Source organism: Dryobates pubescens, chromosome 15 (genome assembly GCF_014839835.1).
Source record: "Dryobates pubescens isolate bDryPub1 chromosome 15, bDryPub1.pri, whole genome shotgun sequence".
Classification (NCBI taxonomy): Eukaryota; Metazoa; Chordata; class Aves; order Piciformes; family Picidae; genus Dryobates; species Dryobates pubescens.
In genome coordinates, this window is record NC_071626.1 from 8,150,325 (window position 1) to 8,169,961 (window position 19,637).

General features: G+C 50.0%; 2 protein-coding genes across 2 annotated transcripts; both read right to left on the bottom strand.

Moving 5' to 3' along the window:
* Positions 1-1,075: 1,075 nt before the first annotated feature.
* Positions 1,076-7,436, bottom strand: MIEF1 (mitochondrial elongation factor 1). Its single transcript, XM_009902476.2, has 5 exons — positions 7,322-7,436; positions 5,717-5,865; positions 5,415-5,595; positions 3,248-3,510; positions 1,076-2,137 (listed from the first exon to the last, which is right to left on the bottom strand). Exons 2-5 carry the CDS (start codon positions 5,858-5,860, stop codon positions 1,331-1,333), a joined length of 1,395 nt encoding a protein of 464 aa, XP_009900778.1. The 5' UTR covers positions 5,861-5,865; positions 7,322-7,436; the 3' UTR covers positions 1,076-1,330.
* A 46-nt stretch (positions 7,437-7,482) lies between these two features.
* On the bottom strand, positions 7,483-8,195 carry LOC128897838 (MIEF1 upstream open reading frame protein-like). The gene is made up of 2 exons (XM_054167794.1): positions 8,075-8,195; positions 7,483-7,736 (listed from the first exon to the last, which is right to left on the bottom strand). Exon 2 carries the CDS (start codon positions 7,707-7,709, stop codon positions 7,497-7,499), a length of 213 nt encoding a protein of 70 aa, XP_054023769.1. The 5' UTR covers positions 7,710-7,736; positions 8,075-8,195; the 3' UTR covers positions 7,483-7,496.
* Positions 8,196-19,637: the final 11,442 nt, after the last annotated feature.

Consider the following 19,637-nt stretch of genomic DNA (forward strand, 5'->3'; position numbering starts at 1 on the left):
AAGGTCCAAAGAGAGAGAATGGAGAGGTGTGCCCTCAAAGCAATTGTAAACTGGGAGCACTGGAAAGTCAGTGCATGGGAATGAGGAAGGCAAGGGACAGCCTCAGTTCCAAGATGGCAGGGGAGGGGACTAAAACACACACTGAAAGCAGATGGAAAAGCCAACCTATCTCTACATGTTAACTTTGCATGTGTACCCTGGCATCACTGGATGGGACAGAAGCTGGCTGATCACAGCAGTTCAATCTTATCACCTTCACAGGCTTACAGCTGGTGAGAATCTGGTTTATATGTGCTTATAACAACGCCCTTTGAGGCACACAGTCTTGCTTCCACCTCCTGTAAGCCACAATAGCCATAAGCTCTTAGGGAAAAGATGAAAAAAAAGCCCCAAACCCCAGTTCCCATTTGTCTCTCACCTCTTCTCCACAATCAGCCTCTTCCTTTAGGCCAGAGACATCTAAGGAGCCGCCCTGCACTGCGTTCCCACCAGCAACACCCAGCAGATCTGGCTAGGCAGGAACGGCAAGCCCCGTTCCTTCAGCCTCATCACACAGCCACACCAGAAAGGTTTCCTCCTCCCCTGCAACAGCTTCAGTGGGAACTGCTCTTACTGGAGGTTGTGTTGAAGCAGACTGGGCAGGCCTCAGCCCTTATTCTTGAACCCAGCTTGCAAAGGATGAGAAGGCTCCAAGGAGCAGGAGCCATGGCTTTCTCCAATTCCAAGCCCTGCAACCCTCAATACTGCCAGTGCAATCATTATCCACTCAGGAATACATAAACCCAAACCATCTCCCTTAGTCTGCCCTGCATGACTGGGTCAAAGGGATCAACAAATAATAATTAAAAAAAAAAAAAAGAAGAAAGGGAGGCTGTGGTACAGCAGAGTAAAAAACCAAGAGGCAAAGTCAGACTGGAGGAAAGGACCACAATGCAAGTCTGCTAAAACCATCACTGGATTTACCAGCCCAGTTCCACCTTCTTCAGACCAAAATGGACTCACTGCAGCAAGTGTACTACAGGGGGGAAAAAAAAAAAGTGCATAGTTTGGTTTCTCTCTTTTGGTAGACACTTCAGCAGAATTTATGTGAAGATCTTAGAGCTGCAGTTTTAGCCTCTTTTCCCTAGCCAATGGGTATTTGTCGGGGCAGAGATGGTGGAAATGGACCAGTAGCACCAAGAAATTCAGTGGGAGCACCAGCTCCAGAGCAGGAAATAATAATGAACCAAAAGGAGACAGAAAGAGAGAGAGAAGTGGAGGAGACATATTTCGCAGTAATCAAAGTCCACCTTGGCTAAGCCCTATCAACACTTCCCTAGGTAAGGCCCCATTATGTCTGCAGCAAGACCTCTGGCTCTGACAGAGAGCTGTAGAGGGTATAGCCCAACTCATCCACTTCCTCAGGGGTGAGTTCTGAAAACAAGTTCACCTTGGGGCTCAGAGCACTAGGGAGGACACCTGCCTCCAAGTAGCGGATCAACCCCTTCAGCGCCTGCAGGAAGCGATCAGCCAGCATGTCCTGGGACCAGTCAGACTCCTCTTGGGATAGGTGCAGGATGACATTGGTGAGCTGGCTGGCAGTGAGGTGACCCAGGGCTGGGTTTGACTTGCATATTGCTTTCAAGATCTTCAGGCACAAGCAGCGGCAGCCAGAATCACCCTGGTCCAGGGCCCGGAGGCGAGCCGTCTCCGCTGGCCGCAGGCTCAGGCGCCACAGATTGTCGTTCTGGGCCAGGCGATGGGGTTTGGCCACCAGTATGATGTCCCCCAGGGTCAGGGATGGCAGGAAGTCAATAAAAAGATGCCGTTCGGGATCATACTGCACTTCCAGCGTCAAGTCTGCGGGGGGAGCTGCTGGGCGGATCACATAATCCAAGAGAGACCCAATTGCTGGCCAGTTAATGGAGCCAGCTACCACCTTCTCAAAGGCGTCTGCTACGGCTTTGGGGGAGAGGTAACCTCCCACCACACAGCGGTCCCAGTAGCTGCTCCCACGGGGAAAATACTCTGGGTTTTCCCGACGCACCAAGTAGAAGCCAGGAATGTTCATGATAGTGTCCTCACCGGGGATGCAGGACCACAGGTTCTGCTCCAGCATCAGAGGCACAATGAGCTGGATGTGATCAGCTGTCACTACCTTTCACAAGAGAGAAAAGTCGGTAAGAGCAAGCTTTCGCTCTCCACGCTCAGTTTCATTCACCACCTTTAGACAGCCTTCTGTTCACGGGAACTTGGAATAAGGATTCAGCCGTTTCACTCTCCTCTCTGTGCAGATGTCACAGCCTCCCTTTGTCCAAAGACATTCTGAATGACTATTTCCCATCATCAGCAGGGCAACTCCAAGGCACAACCTAAGCTAGTGCTTACACAGCATGTACTATTCAGAGGTATTAAAAAACTTCAGCACTCGACATGGACTGCACATACACGAAGCATTTAGTCTCCTACTGCTCTAAGTCCACTTCTTGCATGCGAGATGCAGCTGGCCCAGGGCACAGCAACACCACATGGTAATTTAAAACAGGATGTAGACTCTCAGGTTTCTAGACACGCTTACGTTGCCATGGTTTAATCATCCCACACTACAGCTAGGTACTGCCCTCACCTGGTCTATCACTTTGTTTGGAAAAAGGTCCTTAAAGATCCCTTTCCACCAATGTGCTTAAGACCCTGTATCTAAGTTTTACTGGACACTTGACACTTCATTCCAGAGCTCTGACTCGAATGAAAAAGTGCGTGCCTCTGAATCACTCACTATAGCCATGGGCATCTTGCCATCAAGGAGATATGCAGCAGGGACTGCTGTCCAATCCAGGTCTGTCATGCATTAAAAAGAAAAGGAAAAAAAAAATACAACAAAAAGGTAGGGAAGACCTACATGAATGTACAGGAGTTCTAAGGAATTTGGAAGGAGATGGGAAGGACAGAGAGAAAACACATCCACTGGAGAAACAGCAAAGGCAGCTAAAGGGTAAGACAGAGGGAAAGGAAAGAAGGGCTGACGTCACCTGGAGAAATGAACCAGAAAAAGCAAATGCTTTGCAGACAACAGCAGAGCAGCCTGGTCATGCCTGTCCCAATGCTACTGGAGCAATCAGTGCCTGGCTCCGTGGTGAGAAAGGCAACACTAGGAGCCTTATTACAGAGGAATGCTGTGCTGAGCCAGCACTGCCAAAAGGGAAGCCTGAAATGCCCCTGCCTAGTCAGCCATCTGAATAATGACCCATCATGAGGCCCCATGAATTACCTGCAGATCATCATAAAGGCTGCCACTGAGGTACATGTCACGCAGGGGCATGTCCGGGAGCTTGGCACGTAGGAAGCTGCGCAGCTCAGCGCAGATGTCCACAGCTGCCTGCTTGGCCCGGGCCTGCTCCTCCGCTGGGATGGCCACCTTCCGCCGGTAGTAAGCAAAGAGCTTCTCCTGCAGAGACAGGCGGAGGCGGGATTTTTTCAGCTCCACTTGACTCCTCTTGGCAGATGGCTTGGGCTTTGTGGGCCGGAAAAAGTCTGCAAGCAAGAGGTAAGGAGAAAGAGGTAAGGAAAACTCTTGATGGCCTGCAGGGTTTCGCTGAGAAGCGACCGGCAGAAGGAAACCCACAGCACGGATACACAGCCTCCCAGGTATCGTAACAGCTTTCAGCAGACATTTTGCATGCTTTACAAGGGTACTGGTCAGAAGGGAGGTGCTGAGAAACTTCAAAAGGTACTACAACAAGCATCAAACCCGATGAAAACAGGTTGGTAGATATGGAATTTAGCCAGAACAAGACTAACATCATGTACAAGGAAGTGATTCTAATGGCTGTGTGGGCAATTCCATCCAAAATTCACCACTGTTAACCAGCTCAGAAGCTTTCAACGTGATGCCAGACCAGTGGGTAACACACTTTGGAACAACCATCACAATCTCAGTTAAGTTTTAACATTATACTGGTTTTTACAGATGGTCAGCAAGTCAGGCCTGACTAGGGTATGAGATCAGAGAGCATCATGCCAGCTGGAAATGAAATGGTTGTTAGGAGTCTGATCCACAGGTCTCAGGACAGAGAGCTGCCAGAACCTGGGGGCCAGTAAAGCTCAGGCTATCATAGTCCAAACTAAAAACTCCCTCAAACTTCCACTGGCCAATGAACAGAGAGCACACTCTTAGGCAGAAGACAATGCTTTATGCTGTTGTCTGCCCTAAGAAACATCTAACCTGCAGAGATTCTCTAAGCCTCTTTATTTTTCTCATTGATTTCCTACAGAAAAAAGTTAATGTTTCCCACCTGTCTTTCACACTTCTTGTAATCTGGACCCAGAGTTTCAGAATTTATCAATGAGAATTAGGGAAGAATTAAAGACCTAAGAGATCTTTGGAAGGGCTATAGTACTTAATGGGTACAAGAGAAAGCTTGAAGTCAGTAGCTCCATTAAGGCACCAGCTGCTGCACATCTGTTTGGCAACAGGCATTTGCAGCACATGCAGAAGAGCTGACCAAGCTGTGCACAGACCCATCCTGCTCAACCTCAGCAGCTGCTGTCTCTTTTCCCACTGGGGTCTTGTGGAGAAATGTGAGCTTGTAAAAATGAAATAGCCCACAAAGCCACAGGGAATCAAACTTCATTCCTGTTCCAGAAAAAAAAAAGTCTTTCAGGGCCTCCAATCAAATTATCTAGATCCCATTTAACACAGCTGTGCAGTTATTTAACATTTCCTCAGAAGAATATCTATTGCCAGCCTGAAGCTGACTCTCTTGCAGATAATATGGAAATTAAATTGAAAGTTTAATCTTTTGTTTTAAATCTCCAAGTGTAAATCTCCGGAAGGCATGCAGGATAAAAAGTAAAACTGCTGAGAGAAACATACCAAACACATAAAACCAACACAGGCAGACTCCCCAGGCAGAAGGGAGACTGTAAATGCCTTTTGATAGCCTGACAAAGACTACCTCAGTGATAAGCAGCACTAAATAGGCAAACAGCACTGCAGAAATTATTAGGAAAATGGTTGAAATAGCATAAAAAATATCTACATGAATTGCTAAGTACATTCACAATTCAAATATTCCCCTCTCAAAAAGAAGCAAATAAACTGGAATGGTCCAAAGAGAGGCAACAAAGAGTCTGAAATCAATGAAATGGCTTTTTAATCAAGAAAGATTGCACAGGTAAGTACTGAAAGACTGAGAGAGAATAAAGCTGAAGACTGTGAAGTCATGAGAGGAATGAAGAAATAGAGGACTCTCATTCACTAGTGCCCAATCTGACTTCTAATTCTTGAAGTCACCAGTAGACCTGCTGAAAAACAAATCCCACATCAAAATCCCAGCCTAGAGAGAGTATTTCTTTGTCCTGTGCGCCTTTAAGCTAATGCAGAGTTTATGGGTCTGGGTGATTCTGTAAGGCAGGGCTATCAGCCTGCTGCTTACCTGTGTCTGCAGACGAAGGATCGGTGGGAAGGGTCTGCAGGGAGCGGCTGATGTTAGTCCTCATGTCCTGGCTCAGCAAGCGTGAGGAGGAGCCCAGCCAGTTCGGTTCTTCCCAGCTTCTCTTTCCCGACTGGCTCAAGCGAGTGGGGCTGCTGGGAGCACTGATTGCCCGGTCGTACATCTAAGGCAACATCAGCAGGCAGAGTCTGAGTTGTTAGGAGCCCATCATCTGCATTTTACCCAGCCTACTGCCAGGTCCTGGGTCTTTTTGTGCCCCCTCATTGCCCCGCCGGCTCACTCACCCGCTTGACGGCCAGCGTGGCGATGCCCAGCATGGCTGCTCCGCCCACGCCCAGCACCAGCCGGGCGTTGGACAGCACGAAGTCGATGGCTGTGCCGATGCCATTGTCATCCTTCCTGCCCTTGCGTGGCCCAGCGCCTGCCATCTCACCTGCAGGGAGCGGGACCGGTACACCAACAGGGCAAGACACACAGCCCTAACAGTTCACTGCCTTCTCCTCCAGCCCACGCTCATGGCTCTTAGCACAGAGCCACAGGACAGGACCACCTAACCCTGCAGCCTCTTTATCTACCCTCAAGGAGCTGCTTATTCCCAGACATGCCAGAACAGTACTGACCAAGCTCTGCAATTTCTTTGCTTCCAGTTCCATCTATCACCTGAAGAAAATCTCTCCACATTTGATGTGAGACTTCTAATCACCGGAGCAGGTTGAACTGTGCAATCACATCACGCTTTTCAAACAAGAACTCCAGATTTACTTCAACAATGTTTGTGCAATAAGATCCTGTACATCATGCAAAACTCTGTAACTAGATCTTTTCCTCTTCATTTGTGCTTCTCACCAAGGCATGGCTTTTGAAATGCAAACTTATTCTCTTAACCTAACACGTGTAATTTTCCTCACAGACAAGGTGGTGCAAGGATGGTTAACTTTATTGTCCGTGACAAATCACAGTCTTCCCAAGAGCCTACAGGCAGTCTCAGAGCATTCACTCCCAGACTCATTTGTGGAAAAAGGCTGGTCCCAGATAGAATTACAGAATAGTTTGGGTTGGAAGGGACCCCCAGAGGTCATCTAGTCCAATTCCCCTGCAATGAGCAGGAACATCCTCCACTAGATCAAGTTGCCCAGAGCCTCGTCAAGCCTGACCTTGAGTATCTCCAGGGAGGGAGTCTCAACTACCTCCCTGGGTGACCTGCTCTTGTGTACCACCACCCTCACAGGACAAAACTTGTTCCTAACATTCAGTCTAAATCTACTCTTCTCTAATACTTCAGAGACACCCAACTGAACATGATGATCTTGAAGGTCTCTTCCAACCTGGTTTATTCTATTCTATTCTACTGTAAAGAGGCAACATCAGAGACCACAACATACCACAAAGAGAACAGTTCTCTTGCTTTCACTGGACATTTATTCCTACCCTTCATGCTGGTGGGTTTGACTTTTATTCAAGTTGAGTAGACCACAAACACTAATACTTTCTTATGCATGTAGTTTTGTTTCCTCCAGTTCCCACTTAACCTGATCATGAGATTTTAAGTCTCTCTAGCCAACTACATATGTAAAACACACTTTGCCACCGCTGTATCCATAGGTGGATCCTCAGTGAGCCTATATCCTACATGAAAACACCAAGAAACTCTTCCAACTTGACTTGTTTTCCATGTCAGTTTCAAAGGTTTGGTGCCAGCCTGGACTGGGTGGTTTAAAACCACCCTTAGGTTTTTCTAAGATAAAGCTGCATTTCAGGAGGAATGTTTCTGCCTTGATGAACTAGAATCCAGTAACTGTTTATCATGAAGCAGAGACAAAATGGACTTTCATAAATCTAATTGTAACAGGAGCAAGAAAACCATGGTTATACAACTGTAAATGACCTACCTGTGACCTAATGCATTTGTAAAGAGAACAGGAGAGCCCTCCTGGTGTGCCTGTGAAAGCACCTTCCAGACTTCTTCAAGATAGTGTTGGGCAGGGAATGTTAAACATCTCTTGGTTAGCGAGGGGATTTTGGACACAAAAGGGCAGTGGAGCCAAAAGGATCTATGGGGAATCTCTAAATAAGGCCCCCAAGTTTGCTCTGCAGGAAAGCTTGTCCCTTCTCTAACTGTCTTTCTTTGTCCTCCAGCCGCTGCAGTCCCCGGTTCTTGCGGAACTCTCGGCGGATGAAGGCGAGGTAGAAATCCCGGTCAGTGTAGCGCAGCCCACGGCCCTGGCGCAGCAGAGCCCGATAGAGGGTCAGGACAGCCTCTCGGGACCACGCTGCCATGAGGGAACGGGTGCGTGGACGGGCGACCTAGGGAGAGGTGACGATGTAAGGTATCCGAGCCATCTTTTCCCTCCCCGAGGGACGGACCGGCCGCAGCCTCCCACTCCATGCCTGACCCCACGGACTGCCGTCCTCCGCAGCCCGGGAAGGGATGGGACAGCCTCGCCAACGGCGTACCGAGCATAACGGGCTCTCCAAGGGCGCAACGCCATAAACCCTGTTGCCCGGGAACGGGCGGGCCCCGCGGCCTGCGCCTTCCCATGGAGGGCCGCCCCAGGGTCGCTCTCAGCACCCGCTCTCTGCCGGGATTCAAGCTGGGGTGGAGGCCGCGGAGGCCCCGCAGGGCCTGGCCGAATCACACTCACCGGGAAGGACCGGGCTGAGGAAGGGAGAGGCGCTCCGGATCCCTCACGGCACCCGCTTCCCTCCAACGGACGCCGCCACCTTCCTCCCGGCACCGCTCCCGGGGTCACCCGGCAACATGGCCGATCCGCTTCCGAGTCGTGACCTCGGCCCCGCCAATCATAGAACTCGCTCGCCCGGGCCCGAACCGTCCCTTCGGCGGAGGACTTCCGGCTGGCGTGCACCCGAGCGGCGGCGGCGTAGGCGTAGCGCTGTCTCCCCCTGCCGGCAGGGTGCCGCCGTCGCTCCGCGCTGCACGCCCGTGCAGGCAGGCTGCCACCTGCCGGCAGGGAGGGGGACTGCTGACCGCCGCTGCTCTCAGTTGAGACTGGGTCGGGGGAGGTTGTACCCCTCGAGGGCTGACGACTTCGATGATCAGCCGGCTTCTTCACCGGGGAGGGCGTTGGGAAAGATTCTGGGGCAGGGCGGAGGGGAGGAGGGTCCCAGTGGGACTCCCACGGTGCGGTCTAGAGGAGCCCAGCTGTGCCTCGACAGTCCAGGGGGAAGCAGCTGCTTCCCACCTGGGCTTGAGCTGTCACCACAGCAGAGACAGGGCTGTCCCCTTTTCTTTGAACTTGCAGCAGCCCTTGAGGCCAGGACAGACGCCCGTGCTGAACCCCTCTCAGGACGCAGGGCTTGTCCCACCATGTAAGGTCTCCCTAGCAGCTTTGTGCGCGGTGGTGGAGCAGCCTGAGCTGTCAGCCTCGGCAGCTCCACGTGCCCGCCTGCAGGGGGGCTCCCCGCAGCCCCGGAGCAGCTGCAGCCACTCATTGGTATTTCCTTCCATCACTCTGGCTTTGAGGGCCCTAAATGCCATCAAATGGCTTGGTGTGACAAAGAGGAGAGTTCGGCACGCTGCGAGCCGCCATCCACAGCACAGGCTGTCAGGGGCTCAGGCTGTGCACTCTGGCTGACTAATGCTGGGATAGACAGAGAAGGCTTCTTGGGTGCTTCAGGTTAGGCAGGGAGCAGTGGGGTCGTGCTTCATGACTGCAGGTACCCCTGACTACCCTGATACTTTTTACAAAATAACTTACCAAATTCAAGCTCCTTATCTTTATCTCCAAGGAACCTTGGATGGGGCTCGGTCTGGAAATCTCAAGGTCTCTGGTAGAAGGGCAGTAGTGGGCAGGCTCTCCAGGATCTGCCTGCAGAGATGGAAAAGAGCCTCCTGAATGGAGGACCTTCCACCTCTGTATCCAGGTGCAAATTCCTTTTCTTTCCATTCTCACCTTCTCTACTATATTCCTATTCTGGGTTGTAATCATTCTTCCTTGCCTTTTCTTCCTCCCCAGATCCTATCAAAATATAAAACATAACTGCATATGCTGTGCCTCCCCTGAGGGAAAGGGTGAGAGAAAAAACAAACTACGTGTGACAGAGGAGAGCCACATCACTTCATGCACTTCTCAGTGACACCAGATATGACAGTGATAGAATTGAGCAGGAAGAAAACCAGAAGCTCCGGACTGGCTCACTCTGTGCCAATCTCCTCTTGTTCATTTCCTTTCCGAGATAAACAACCCAAATCATTTTGATCTCCCTTTGTGAGCGAATTTGCCATGCCCCTAATCAGCCCTTTCTGAGAAAGGCTTACTTGAACTGCAGACAGTATTCCCAGAGAGGCTGTGCTGGTGATTTACATAATAGCATTATCATATTTTCCATATTATTGTCCCCTTCATCCTTCTGCATGCTAATATTTTGTGCGTGCTTTTCCTCTTAACCTGCAGCTACTCACAGAGCCAGAGTTTGTGTGACATCCAGATCCTTTCCTGACTTGCTGCAGACCGTCTGGAGCTTTGTCATTCTTCCATGCAATTTGTTTCTTTTCAGATTTTGCATGTGCCCAGCTAAGCCCTGGCAAATGCATGGTGCTGCCCACTTGCCACATTTGCATTTCACTTGCAGCCCTTTCTGATGTCCTCAAAAGCCAATAGCTTTGAGTCATCTCTTAAAAATGTTTGGTATACTGCTCTTCTTTGTTTCCAGATCACCAGTTCATACACTGAGCTATCTGGGACCTGGAGGCAGCATTTGTATTCCCTACCCTTAACCTTCTGCCAGAATGAAAATCGATCTTTGAATCTTCCTTGCAGCTTCCTGCCTCCTCCTCGGGTTGCTGATCCACAGAAATACTTCTCTCCTCTCAACAGGGCTCTGTTGCCTCTGGGCAGGTGTACTGATGAGTCCACTCCCCAAAATTCTAATGTCTGGGTCAAAACTTGCACAGCTACCTGCAGCAACCCCCTGATGCTCTGTGTGGTTGACCCAAGGGGCTTTCCTTGCTGCCCTCCTCCCATGGCAGCCAAGGACTGCAGGACTCCATAAGCACCCCTTCCCCAGCCTGGCCCCCCTGAGTCGTGCCTGTTGTAGTGTTTCTCTCTGGTTTTCCCCCCTTTGGGCTGGCCTCCAGCTCCTGGGCTCTTTGCCAGCAGCTTGTGTGTGCATGTTGTGAACTCCTCTGGCCATGCCATGATATGTGCCTGCAAACTGGCCTGGCCCCTCCAGGGAGGGCACTGGCTGTGCCCACTGCCTGATATGGGCTCCCCATTGCCCACACTGTGCAGGCATGGGTGTTCCACCTCCCCCTTCTGTCTTGCAAAGAGAAGGGCAAGTGCAACAGCAGAGCAACACATGACCATTGCCATCCCAGCTTCTGTGCGAGTGCCAGACCTCTGGTGACACGCTGGGAGTTGTAAGCATGAGTTCTGCTTTGAGACACTGAAGCAACATCCACCTCTCTGCCCAGTGTTTCCCACCTCACCTGGCTCCTCTGTGGACCTGCTGCACTGCAGCCACTCTTATGGGAGCCCACCCAGCATCCCCAAAGACTTAAATGTGCTGCCCACACGAGATACTGGTCCCTAGCCTGCACAGCCCTGTTGTTTGGTGGCTTCTTTGCCAATGCACCCACTGGGAATGGGGTGTCCCTCATGACTCTATCCTGTATCCCTGCAAGGAAGGGAATTCAGTTGTCCCAGTGGGGCAGGCAGAGAGGAGGGACCACACCTTAGCCTGTGAGATATTGAAGGCAGCATGGGTGATGGGGCACAGTGACCCATGCTGTTACCCAGGATGAGGCACAGACATCCTGCCTTCCTGGGAGTCTCCAGCACAGGTTAGGGGTTCACCTGCTGGAAAGCAGCTCAGCAGAGAAGGCCCTGGGAGTGCAAGCAGACAAGTTGACCATGAGCCAGCAATGTGCTCTTGTGGCCAAGAAGACAAATGGTATCTGGGGGTGTGTTAAGAAGAGGGTCAAGGGAGGTTCTCTTACCACTCTGCACTGCCCTGATGAGGACACATCTGGTGTATTGTGTCCAGTTCTGGGCTCCCCAGTTCAAGAGAGAGAGGAAACAGCTGGAGAGAGTCCAACAGAGGGCTACAAAGGTGATTAGGGGACTGGAACATCTCTCTGACAAGGAAAGGCTGAGAGACTGGGGCTGTTTAGCCCCAGAGTAGGCTGAGAGGGTTTCATATCAATGCTTATATATATCTCAAGGGTCATGAGGATGGTATCAGACTCTTCAGTGGTACTCAGTGATAGGACAAGGGGCAACAAACAAGGGGCACAAACTAGAACACAGGAAGGTCCTTCTGAACATAGGGGAAAACTTTACAGTGAGAGTGATGGAGCACTGGAGCAGGCTGCCCAGACAGGTTGTGGGGCCTCCTTCTCTGGAGACTTCCAAAACCTGCCTGGACATGTTCCTGTGCAACCTGATCTAGGCAAACCTCCCCAGATGTCCCTTCCAACCCCTATAATTCTGTGTTTCTGTGAAAAGCAGCAAACCACTGCCTCTGAGCCTGGCTTGCAGTCTCTGCTCCTAGTAGTTAAATGCCATTCCCAGGGATTCCCATCACGAATTTTGCAAGGGCAGGGCCACTCTCAGCCAGGGAGACATCCCTGTGCTGCCCACCACCAGCCAGCAAACCTTCCCTGGGTGGCAGGGAAGTGAAAGTGATTCACAGTGCTGCAAATGGCATCTTGGAGGGGTGCAGAATAAAACTCAGGGCTTGGAAGCAGAAGGCTGGCATCTTACAGGAGCCAGAAAACAATCCCAAAACACAAGAGGGAAGATGGGTAGTGACCAATCAATGCCATTTGAGCTTGGGATGAATACCCTTAGTATTTTCTGATAAATGGACTTTGCAAACTCTGTTCAACAGCCCTTGTTTCCACCTCAGCCCTGTTTCTTTACTTTTCTAGAGCAGCTGCAGGGAATAATGGCATTTGGACTCCTGCTCTCCAATTGAGATGAGTCAGGAGGAGCAGAGGGCCAAGGGTGGTGCAGGTGGCTTCTTTCCCTGAACCCCCAGCAGCTCTGATGTTGAACACACTTGGGAAGGAAGATAGGTGCTGCGAGAGGACAGGCCACTGGTACAGAGCCACCTTTCAAAGGCCATTCTTGATTTACGGCCATGACTCAGATGTTAGTAACAACCACTCTGGGGAGCCACACAGGCTGTGTTTTTGCCAGGGGAAAAGAAAGGATAGCTTCCCAGCCCCACTGCTGCTAAAGTGAGGCTTTTTAGCTGCCCATACCCCAACCCTGCAGCCCAGGGAGCTGCAGACACTGGCAGTGGCGAGCTGCCTCCTGCTGCTGCTGCGAGAATCTGCGCTGGTGGTCACTGAGGAAGTTCAGTGTTATTACCTAGCAAACTGAAAATGCTGCCTTACTATTTTTGCAGTTGGTCAGAGCACACCTTCATTCTCAGCACCACTCATGTTTCTTGAACCAAATTTCCCTGTGGCTGGGTTTCTTGGGGGCTATGTTTTTATTCCCTGGCTTAGTAAGTTTCCCCTCCTCCATTTTTTGCTTTGCACCGACTGTGTGTTGCAGGTTTCCAGAGCCACCCAGCCCTTGCCTTTGTGAGCACTGTTAGCCATGCCATTTTGCATCACTCTGACAGCCTCCTGGGCTTTCTGCAGCAGAAGTGTCTGTGAAGAGCTAGCTGAGAGCTTGCAGCTGGTGGCACCAGCCCCCTGAGCAGCGCTGCACATGCTGACCTCAAGCTTTTTGTACTCTCCCACCCACTACATGCTGCAGTGAAGTCTTCCCAGCATACACATGGGGTTTGGGTTTGTGTAAGGGGCATCTGGACTCTCAGTATCATGTGGGGTTTGGTCCCATGCACATATCCACAACCTAAGAAGAGTGGAGCTGCTGTATATTGATGCTTCTTTTTCTAGGTGAAGGCACCTATTGCACATCTTTTCCCATTAAGTTACAGGTCCTCAGATAAATTTATTTCTGTGCCATTTGGGGAAATGTCTGGTTTTGGAGTAGTTCACTCTGGGTAACAGAATCACAGAGAGCTTTAAAAACCCTGGAAGCCCAATAGAAGTGGGTAGCTGTTTTCTACATTCTTGTATTTTTCTATTTGTGCCTGGTTCTTAGTAAGTGTCTGAAGGGAGGGGGGTGGTGGAAAAATCACTGTTGATTTGTTGCTCTCTCTTTGGAAAAAGTCCAAAGTGCAGAACAGGGCTAAAATTCCAGGCAAGGGTTTGCAGGGTAGAGGCAGGCTGCTACTTGATGGCATACATTCTCTGGGCAACATATTTTCTTTAATTCAAGACCCTGGTGAAGTCATTTTAGAGCTTAGTTGCTCTTCTGCTCAATTTTTCATTATTTTTAGAAAGGTGAAGTGTGGTTCCCAAATTAAACCATTACTGGGATGGACTTCAGCCAAGAGGATCCATAGTTCAAGCTGTAAAGGCACAGGAAGCATAAGAGCAAAACAATGGAGTTTTATTTTGTGTTTTATTTTGGCAGGGTGAGGAGAGATGTGGCCTTGAAAGATTTGTGTTCTTACATAGCTATAATGTATTGCAGAAGATGGTGAGGGCTATTTTCCCGGCTCATTTTTGCTTAAAAACAAAGCAAAAAGCATACCAAGAAACACTGGAAAGGTCAGGAGTGTTTGGGGTACTTGGAGATGCTCACAGGATCATCCTGAATCAAGACAAAGGTGCCAGTCTCGTTCTGGTGGTGCCCAGTGACAACACAAGGAACCATGGGCACGAGCTAGAACACAGGCCCCACCTCAACATGAGGAGACACTTCTTTATGGTGAGGGTGATGGGGCACTGGAACAAGCTGCTCAGAGAGGGTGAGGAATGTCCTTCTCTGGAGACTTCAAAACCCACCTGGATGCTTTCCTGTGCTGCCTGCCCTAGGTGATCCTGCTTTGGCAAGGGGGTTGGACTCAGCCTCTGGAGGTCCCTTCCAACCCCCAACATTCTGTGATTCCAAACATTAGCTGAAGTGGGCTGATCCTTTACTCTTTTGCTGATGTGCTTGTCCCTGCTGAGCTTACAAAGGCAAAGCCTGTAGCAGCCTGGCCCCAAGCCAGGCTCCTCTCCCAAGCCTCCACGGGTTGTATCACTCCTGTCAGCCTCCCACTTCGGTGACCTGCAGCCCTCTCTCTGTGCAGGAACGTTTTGCATGGCTCCTCTGAGGCTGTTCTGCAGCAACACAGCAAAGCCCTGCAAAGCTTGCTTGCAGGTGAAGGTTTGACACAGCTGGGGTAGGAGTGTGCTTGTGAGCCACAGAAACACGTGCCACTGCCAGGAGCAGGAACATGCCTCCTTTCTGCCACAGCTGCAGCCAAATCCTCTCTGTCACAGTGCTCTGGAAAGCAGGGCACCCACCGCCTGCAGCTGAGGGCACGTGAGCATGAAGCCATTTGCTGGTGACACTCTCCAGGGCTGAGGTGACTCTTTCCCTGGCTGCTCCTGACAGCCAGCTGAACCACTGAAGCAGCAGGATTTCTGAAAAATAATATACAGTGGGACTAAATAATTGAAAACTAACTGTCCCTGCTAAACAGCTTATGAAGCTGTGCCCTTACACAGAGAACAAATGTATCCAAGCAACAAAAACAAACAGCCAGCAAGCCAGGCTCTGGCTATGCCCTGTCCAGCTTTCTGAAAGCTGCTGCAAGTGTATATTGAAGCTGCTTTGTCTCCAAGCCTGTGGAAAGAGCACATCCATCCCCTGATCATGACGTTACTTGCAAAAGTGGCTGTATCCAAGGGAGAGACATGGTGACAAGAGATCATCTCATGAGCAGCGATGCCGGTTCTCACAGCTACCAGCTCTTCTGAGAGCAGTCTGGTAGCCACCCTAAACTGAGTGCTGGGCCCCTCAGTTTAGGAAGGATGTGGAGTTGCTGGAATGTGTCCAGAGAAGGGCAACAAAGTTGGTGAGGGGTTTGGAACACAAGCCCTATGAGGAGAGGCTAAGGGAGCTGGGGTTGCTTAGCCTGGAGAAGAGGAGGCTCAGGGGAGACCTTCTTGCTCTCTACAACTACCTTAAGGGAGGTTGTAGGCAGATAGGAGTTGGTCTCTTCTCCCAGGCAACCAGCACCAGAACAAGAGGACACAGTCTCAAGCTGTGCCAGGGGAGGTTTAGGCTGGAGTTTAGGAAGAAGTTCTTCACAGAAAGAGTGATTGCCCTTTGGGATGAGCTGCCCAGGGAGGTGGTGGAGTCACCATCATTGGAGGTGTTCAGGAGGAGACTTGATAGGGTGCTTGGTGCCATGGTTTAGTTGATTAGGTGGTGTTGGATGATAGGTTGGACGTGATGATCTTGAAGGTCTCTTCCAACCTGGTTTATTCTATTCTATTCCCATGCCTTTGGGTGCTTATACTTGCCCAACATGCAGAAGGTTAGGTCTGACCAGGGCCCCACACACTCAGGATTCATTTCCCAAACCTGCTGGGCTCCCCCCCCGTCCCCCCCCCCCCCAACTTTCCCTCCTCATAACACCATCCTGCCGGGGCAGGGAGGCAACTTCCTTCACTCCCTTTTCCAGCAGCTCCCATGCCAGGCACTCAAAACTAAAAGCTGCCCCAACACACACAGAGCCTGCTTTCCTTTCAGACTTGGTAATTATTATTTTTTTATTGATTTTCTTTTTTTTTGTTTTGTTTTTCCTCCTCCTTTTAAGCATCCCTTTAAGGGTGAAATGAAATCCAACCATTTACAGAGAAAATGATTTCAGAATGTACATTTGATTTCTCCTTACAAAAAAAGTTCATTATTACTTGCTGTTTATAAATTACAGAGTGGAAAGGGAGCTGTACAGACACTTTTTTTTTTTTTCCAACCTTTTTTTTTTTTTTCCTTTTTTCTTCCTTTTTAAAATTTTTTTTTCCCTTTTCTTTTCTTATTTGGCAAGTCCACACATTCTTTTGCCAAAGCAGGGTGTTCTGGAGCCGCCCCGAGGGGCAACACAACCAGTAGGTCCAGGTAGACACCAGGTTCAGAAGCGCTGCCTGGACCACCTCCAGGATGATACTGCATCAGCATCATCATCCATCCAGGAAGGAAAAGTAACCAGTGGTTTGAATTCTTCATCTGAGTAATTCAGATCCCTTCTTAATCCGTTATCTGTAGTCCCCAGAGCTTTAAATGTCAGTGTATTGCATTAGAAACATTCCTCCTTCCTTGGGGCTGGATCCAAGCCCCTTCTCCTGCCACCCCCTTACCTCCACAGCTCCTCCTCTTACCATAATAAGGAGCAAGTTTGTTCAATGTCTCAGAAATCAGAAGGGATGTTCTTTTGCAGGGGTGGGAAGAACACAACAATGGAGGGATTTGGAGCTTGTTCTCCCACTTGCTTCCCTCCTTTCTCATGAAGGTTTGAGGTCAGTGAAGCCATGATGAGCTATCCCTTCCCTTTTCACCACCAGTGTTCACTAATTGGACCAGGAGTGGCCCTGGACATGTGTCTTCACAGTGCAGAGGCATAGCAGCCACAGAGATTGCTGGCAGGAGCTGGGAGACAAGGACAATGCTCAGAGGACATTTGGGATACATCAAGGTGGGTGGAAAGCAACAAATACCCACTCTGCTCTGGTACTCTCCCTTCATCCCAAGTTGTACCTTACCTTGCCTGCCACTGACATGGAAAGCAAGCTAGCCTGAGCTGCACACAGCAAATGCCTCAGCAGGACACAGGGTTCAGAGGAAGAAACAGTGAGAGCAGGCTTGCACATGTTCACATCCTTCATAGCAACCACACAGGCACAAAGCTACCCCATCTCTTTGGGCCATCACTCGGGTGCAGCTTTATCCCCATTTCCTTCAGAGGGGCAAAGACAGCCAACCTGCCCTGTTCCCACTGCTTGATCAAGGTCACCTACTGCAGGTCCACCAAAACCCATGTCTTCCCTTTACTTAGGGCGAAGGAGAAAGGAGTTGCTCAGTGTAAAGCCATGCATGGGCACACAATCCCTTTTTAAGGTGGGAAGCACAAGGAAAGGCAAGAACAGAGATGGGGAGACAGAAAGAGAAGAACAAGGCTTGGGGCTGCCACATACTGCTTCACCTACCACCTGGATCTCCCTTGTACCACTTAATTTGAAGGTGGAAGTGTTCTGAGGAAAAGAAAAAACAAAGAGCTGAAGAGGGCTGTAAGGAAAGGCTGGTGATGTTTTCTCTCCTTCCACTGGACAGCTTCACTCCCAGAAAAGTAATGGGTACATGGCTTTGCTGATAAAGGCCACAAGAACCAACAGACATTGGGCTCTGGTGCTCTCATCCCAGTTCCAGCCCAAGGGCAGGATGTACTTTTTTCAGTCCTTTCCTTCTCAAATCTCAGCACCGGGTGCAGACAAGATCAAAGGTTCCTCAACTCTCACCTCAAAGTTCAGCATTGGGAAATGAGGACCTGATACAAAACTGCCTCCTCCTTTGCCTCTCTTGACTCTCCACACCTACACAGGCTTTGAGGAGGCTGGACAAAGGGAAATCCATCAGCCTGGGAAATCACTGTGCTGAAGTCAGCTTGCTAGTCCCCATCACCTCCAGGGACAAGAAGGAAGATTTATAGTGACAGGCACTCTAGCTCCCTAAGGATAATAAACACAGGGTTAGCCAGACAAATTAGACAAAAACATTGACTGCTTTGGACTTAAATCAAAAAGTGTCTAAATGCTTCTTGAGAAAGCAAGAGAATGCATTTCATCTGTACAGCTCCTGCTTCCCACCACAACTGAAGTCTGGTTTAAATTTGATTTCCTAAGAACAAGGAAGTAAGTAAGTCCAGAAGGAGCACAGAGCCTTTAGGGCTCCAGGGCTGCTCTTTCAGCAGGACCTTCTCCTCCTGTGGGAAAGAGGCAATTTGGAGGAAGAGGTGGAGAATGATGGAGCAAATAATGGAGGAGAGGGGAGACACGGCAATGGGCCGTGGAATAGGAGATCCAAATATTGCAGCTGCAGGCTTATCTGAAACTCCCAAGAGACAAAGGCCATACCTCAGTGATGAAAATGTGACTTGCAGTGCACTAAAAATCCCCAAGGCCATGGGAAGGGCTGGTATCAGAGGTAAGACCACTCTCACTTTGGAAGATAAGAAGGCAGCCCCAGCAGGCAAGCACTCAACCCCTGGTTCACAGGGCTCTGGTGCTGCCAAAGCACCCATGCAAAGACTGACCTGTGTTTCTCTCCTGTCTTCAGCAAGGCCTGGCACTGGGGTAGTGCTGTTATCACCGAGATAAGGCAAAGCCAAAAGTCTGAGAGCAGATATCAGGCTCTGTTCTAAAAGCAAAAATGAGAAATACTTCCTTCTTCCATACTGCTACTGAATCCCATAAGCCAACATAACTGCTCTCCTCCAGCTGCCCCTGGGGAAAACATGTTCTCCTTGTGCTGCAGTCTCAGTGCTACTGCTCTCATCTTGCTCAGCTCAAGCTCCTCCTCTCTCACTTGGGTGCTGATTTCTCTACAATCTCTCTACACCCAAGACCTTCACACAGCTCTTTGGCATAAGGGCCCCAGGACTATGACAAGACTCCCTCCTGCTGCAAGTCTAGACTTAGAGCCACAGCTTCCCTTTGGGAAAGGGGACTCTGCCTTCCAAAGCTTCTCCCTCCACCCATTTCCCAAATGGGCTTTCCTACCTGTAGGGAAGACACAGCAGAAGTGAGAACAATGATTTGAAAAAGCCAAACCCAAAGAGGATCCTTCAGGTTTGCTAAGCAGGCATTATGGCATGAGATATGGAAGGAGCTAAGATGAACTTAATCTCAGTTTGATCAGAAAACAAATGTTTATCTTGATGCTTTTCACTTCTCTAGAGAGAAACAGAGATAAGAATGAGGCAGAAGGGTGGGGATGGAGCAAGTTAACATCAGTGGAAATTCTGCCTCAACACAGCTGGTCTTCCCACTGCAAGGCTAACAGTGAGTTTGTGGGTTTTGCCCTCTGCAGTCCAAACTCTGGGCACCCCATGAAGCCATTTGCTAAGGAAGAGTGGCAAGGGTGGAGACATGGATCTGCCTCCTCAGTCAGCTGAATCAATCCAATACAATGACAGGCCAGATCCTGGCTACTCATCACTAGTAGACTCTGAGCAGACACTGGCACAAAAATGCCGCAGCTAGAGTCCCAGATACCCTCTCCTCTGCGTGGTCTTGTCTTCACAACCCAGGCTGCACTTGCTCTCTGAATTGCATGATGGCCCCAGAACAGTCTCTTGGCCTCAAAGAAAGTCTGTCCCTGGCCCACTTGTCCA